Consider the following 4,689-nt stretch of genomic DNA (forward strand, 5'->3'; position numbering starts at 1 on the left):
TCTCTCCTCCCGGGATGCAATGGACAGAACTGTGTGCAGGATCATCACGTAGGAGGCAAGAATGATCATTGCATCCAGCAATAGTGTGCAAATCACCAGAGACAGAGCATAGAAACTGTTAAAGCGGATATCTGAACAGGCCATGCGAATCAAGTCTTGGTGCAGGCAGAAAGAGTGGGAGAGGAAATGAGGCCGGCAGTAATTTAAGAACTTCAGGCGGATGATACCTGGAAGAATGAGTATAGAACTCCTACTTAAGATGGCCACTCCGATTTTCACGATTCTGTCATTGGTTAGGATGGAGGAATAACATAGAGGGTTGCAAATGGCAATGTAGCGGTCAAAGGACATGGCAAGGAGGACAGAGGACTCCATGCAGGACAAACCATGAATGAAGTAAGACTGCGCAATGCAGGCATCAAGGCTGATATCTTGAAGAAAGCCCCAAAGGATGCCCAGCACCGTGTGCACAGTGGATAGCCCAATGCACAGGTCCGTGAGGGCTAACATGGCCAGGAAATAGAACATGGGCTGGTGCAGGCTTGGCTCTGTTCGGATCACATGAAGTATCATGCAGTTTCCCAGGAACACCATTGCATAGATGGTTGAGAAAGGAATGGCAAACAAGATATAGTGGACTTCCAGGCCAGGAAATCCAGCGAGAACAAATCTAGAGATACTTAAGTTTGACATCAAGAAAATAGACATTGATGGAAAGTATATATATTTCTTAAAATCTATTCTACATTACATATCTTACATCTTAATTTCTAGTAATATCTACCTGCTTTGAGAATAAATTTTCAATTTTCATAAGCAAAGAACTAGAAACCTGCTCCGTGTATCATCGCGGAAACCTCTTGTCTAGACATAAACATTGACCATTCAGACCTAGCTTTTAGAGATATCAGAAAGCAGGGAGTTTTATTGGAATAATAATGTTTATGGACTCAGGGGATTTAGATTGTCTACAGTACTTTTGAGAATCCATTCTACAACATCAGTGCTTGTTCAAAGGCACAAATTGATGTTCTGGTTGGTACACTCCACGGGAGATTGTGAAATGCATGGGGAATTTTCCTGTTTGGTACTTCAGAGGAAAGTTTCACTACCTTCAATTCTTAAAATAATTCCTATGGAAGTAGACCCATTGAAGTAACACTTCTGTTTTTTTATTGGTTAATTATTTTATTTTCTTACATCTCAAATGCTGCACACTTCTCAAGTTCTTCCATTTCCCCGACATATTTTTTTTTAGAATATGAACTACAAGAGAAAAGGACACAAAGCAAACTTAGTAGAATCTGAATGTTTTGGTGATCATCACAGTGTTTAATCTTGTGTGAATTACTCATCTATATGAATTATGCTTTGTATTCCTTTCTTTTTTTTTTTTTTTTTTTTTTTGGTTTTTCGAGACAGGGTTTCTCTGTGTAGCTCTGGCTGTCCTGGAACTCACTTTGTAGACCAGGCTGGCCTCGAACTCAGAAATCCACCTGCCTCTGCCTCCCAAGTGCTGGGATTAAAGGCGTGCGCCACCACCTTCCCGGCTGTATTCCTTTCTAATCTATAGAAGATGTAAGCTTTTCAACAAATTTATTTTATTGTTAAATTTTATGTCCTCACATGTAGCCTAAAATAATTGGCATGGATTTTAAAATTAAGTTGTTTTGAAAAAATATAATATTATCTAATCTCTGTGATGTCTATTTTGAATAAATTGGGCATTCAAGAATTGAATGGTTCAACAGTAATAAATAAAGTATATATAGGCCTTGCTTTCTATACATCCATCACAGTGTCTGTGAGAACTTCCCACTTGTGAAATAGTTAAAAAAAATTAAGGCTATCCAATCTATCACCAACATTGACTATCTAACATGTATTGAAACAATCACAAAAATAGACATGAGGAAAGTCTAGGTGGCCTCAATCCTACACAAAGAACTACAGGCCCCTATTAAAAATGCTTAGAGCAGGAGAAATAGTCCCCCCAGAGAAAAGCATACTAATGGTTGTTCTACCAGATCATCAGACTTAAAACATAAATATCACTAATATTAAATATACTAAGAAAGGTGTAATTGGGTGGTTATATATATATATTATGTATATGATATTAAATGATTCCACAAATTTGATAAAATGAAGAAGGGTTATTTGAGAGATAATAGTGAGATAAAAAGGAAGAGAAAATAATTCAATTATATTATAATATCAAAAAAATGAAAGAAATATTTTTCTAAAAAACACATAAAGACAATCTGCTCCTGGCTTCCTTTGTATGAAGATTTAGAACTCTCTGCTTCTCCAGCGGTTCAGAACCTGTAAGCCAGCCCCAATTAAATGCTGTCCTTTATAAGAGGACAACCTCTTGCCTTGGGCTTCGGTTTCTGTCTGTGCCATGGAGCTCACCCTGTGTCACAGCTCTGGGCACCTAAATCCTGCCAAGAGAAAGCTGGTGTCCCAGGAGTGCTGACACACCTAAAAACCCAGGTGAGAACACCACTTCTGCTCAAATTCTTGGCCTAAGACGTACCCTCCCAGAGCCATCAGAACACAGGAATCAAAGAGCAGCCTGGGACAGGATCCTTTCAGTTTCTGTCTATGCCCCTGAGATGACCCTGTGCCACAGCTCTCCATACCCAAATTCCTCTCAGGAGAGAGCTGGTCTCCCAGGAGTGTTGACAGACAGGCTTATAGGAGGGACAAGCCACAGTCAGAGACGGCAAGACCAGGTAACACCACAGATAGCCAGCAAATGCAAGAACTTTTCCAACAGAAACCAAGGCTATTTAGCATCATCAGAACCCAGTTCTCCCACCACAGCAAGCCCTGAATATGCCAACACACCAGAAAAGCAAGACTCTGATTTAAAATCATATCTCATGATAATGACAGAGGACATTAAGAAGGACATAAATAACTCTCTTAAAGAACTACAGGAAAACACAACCAAACAGGTGAAGAAATTGAACAAAACCATCCAGATCTAAAAATGGAAATAGAAACAATAAAGAAACCACAAAGAAAGACAAGCTGGAGATAGAAAACCTAGGAAAGAAATCTGGAGTAGTATATGCAAGCTTCACCATCAGAATACAAGAGATAAAAGAGAGAAGGTCAGGGGCAGAAGATACCATAGAAAAAATTAACACAGTAGTCAAAGAAAATGCAAAAAGTAAAAAGTTCCTAACCCAAAACATCCAGGCAATTCAGGACACAATGAAAAGACAAAATCTAAGGATAATAGATATAGAAAAGAGCAAAGATTTCCAACTTAAAAGGCCAGCAAATATCTTCAACAAACTTATAGAAGAAAACTTCCCTAACCTAAAAAAAGAGATACCCATAAACAAGAAGCCTCCAGAACTCCAAATAGATTGGACCAGAAAAGAAATTCCTTCCATCATATAATAAAACATCAAATGCACAAAACAAACAAAGAATATTAGAAGTATAAGGGAATAATGTCAAGTAACATATAAATACAGACCTATCACAATGATACCAGACTTCTCAACAAAGACTATGAAAGCCAGAAGATCCTGGACAGATGTCATACAGACCCTAAGCGAACACAAAATGCCAACCCAGGCTACTATACCCAGCAAAACTCTCAATTACCATAGAAGGAGAAACCAAGATATTCCATGACAAAACCAAATTTACACAATATCTCTCCACAAATACAGCTCTACAAAGAATAACAGATGGAAAACTCCAATACAAGGAGGGAAACTGTACCCTAGAAAAAGTAAGAAAGTAATATTCCTTCAACAAAGCCAAAAGAAGATAGCCACACAAACATAACTCCACCTCTAACAACAAAAATAACAGAAAGTAACAATCACTATTCCTTAATATCTCTTAACATCAATGAACTAATTCCCCAATAAAAAGACTAACAGATTAGATACATAAACAGGACCTAGCATTTTGCTGTATACAAAACAACAAGCAATAATTTGGGAAAAGATCTTTACCAACCCTACCTACATCCAATAGAGGGCTAATATCCAAAATATAAAAAGAACTCAAGAAGTTAAACTCCAGAGAACCATATAACCTATTAAAAAATGGGGTTCAGATCTAAATAAAGAATTCTCAACTGAAGAATACAGAATGGCTGAGAAGCATCTAAAAAATTTTCAACATCCTTAGTCATCAGGGAAATGCCAATCAAAACTTGTATGAGATTCCACCTCATACCAGTCAGACTAAGATCAAAAACTCAGGTGACAGCAGATGCAGGTGAGAATGTAGAAAAAGGAACACTCCTCCATTGCTTGTGGGATTGCAAACTGGTGCAACCATTCTGGAAATCATTCTGGTGGTTCCTCAGAAAATTGGAAATAGATCTACCTGAAGACTCTGCTATACCACTCTGGGAAATATACCCAAAAGATGCCCCACCATGCCACAAGGGCACGTGTTCCACTATGTTTATAGCAGCCTTGTTTGTGATGACCAAAAGCTGGAAACAACCTAGATGTCTCACAACAGAAGAATGGATACAGAAAATGTGGTTCATTTACACCACAGAATTCCCATTCTTTCTACTGGCCCTCAGGGCTTCATTCCTTTTCCCTTACTCAATACCAGATCAGGACCCAAAGGGAGCCCTGTGAAAGTTCTGTGCCCCAGTGTAAGGGAATGCCAGGGCCAATAAGTGGGAGAGGGTGGGGT

The 4,689-nt window shown here is 38.7% G+C and overlaps 1 protein-coding gene across 1 annotated transcript in view; it reads right to left on the reverse strand.

Moving 5' to 3' along the window:
* Positions 1-708, reverse strand: part of LOC116101316 (olfactory receptor 51V1-like) — a 2,192-nt gene extending 1,484 nt beyond the window's left edge. The window contains exon 1 of the mRNA XM_031384910.1: positions 1-708. Within this exon, the coding sequence (XP_031240770.1) occupies positions 1-708 (708 nt within the window).
* Positions 709-4,689: the final 3,981 nt, after the last annotated feature.

The sequence above is a fragment of the Mastomys coucha genome, unplaced genomic scaffold (assembly GCF_008632895.1).
Source record: "Mastomys coucha isolate ucsf_1 unplaced genomic scaffold, UCSF_Mcou_1 pScaffold21, whole genome shotgun sequence".
Taxonomy (NCBI): domain Eukaryota; kingdom Metazoa; phylum Chordata; class Mammalia; order Rodentia; family Muridae; genus Mastomys; species Mastomys coucha.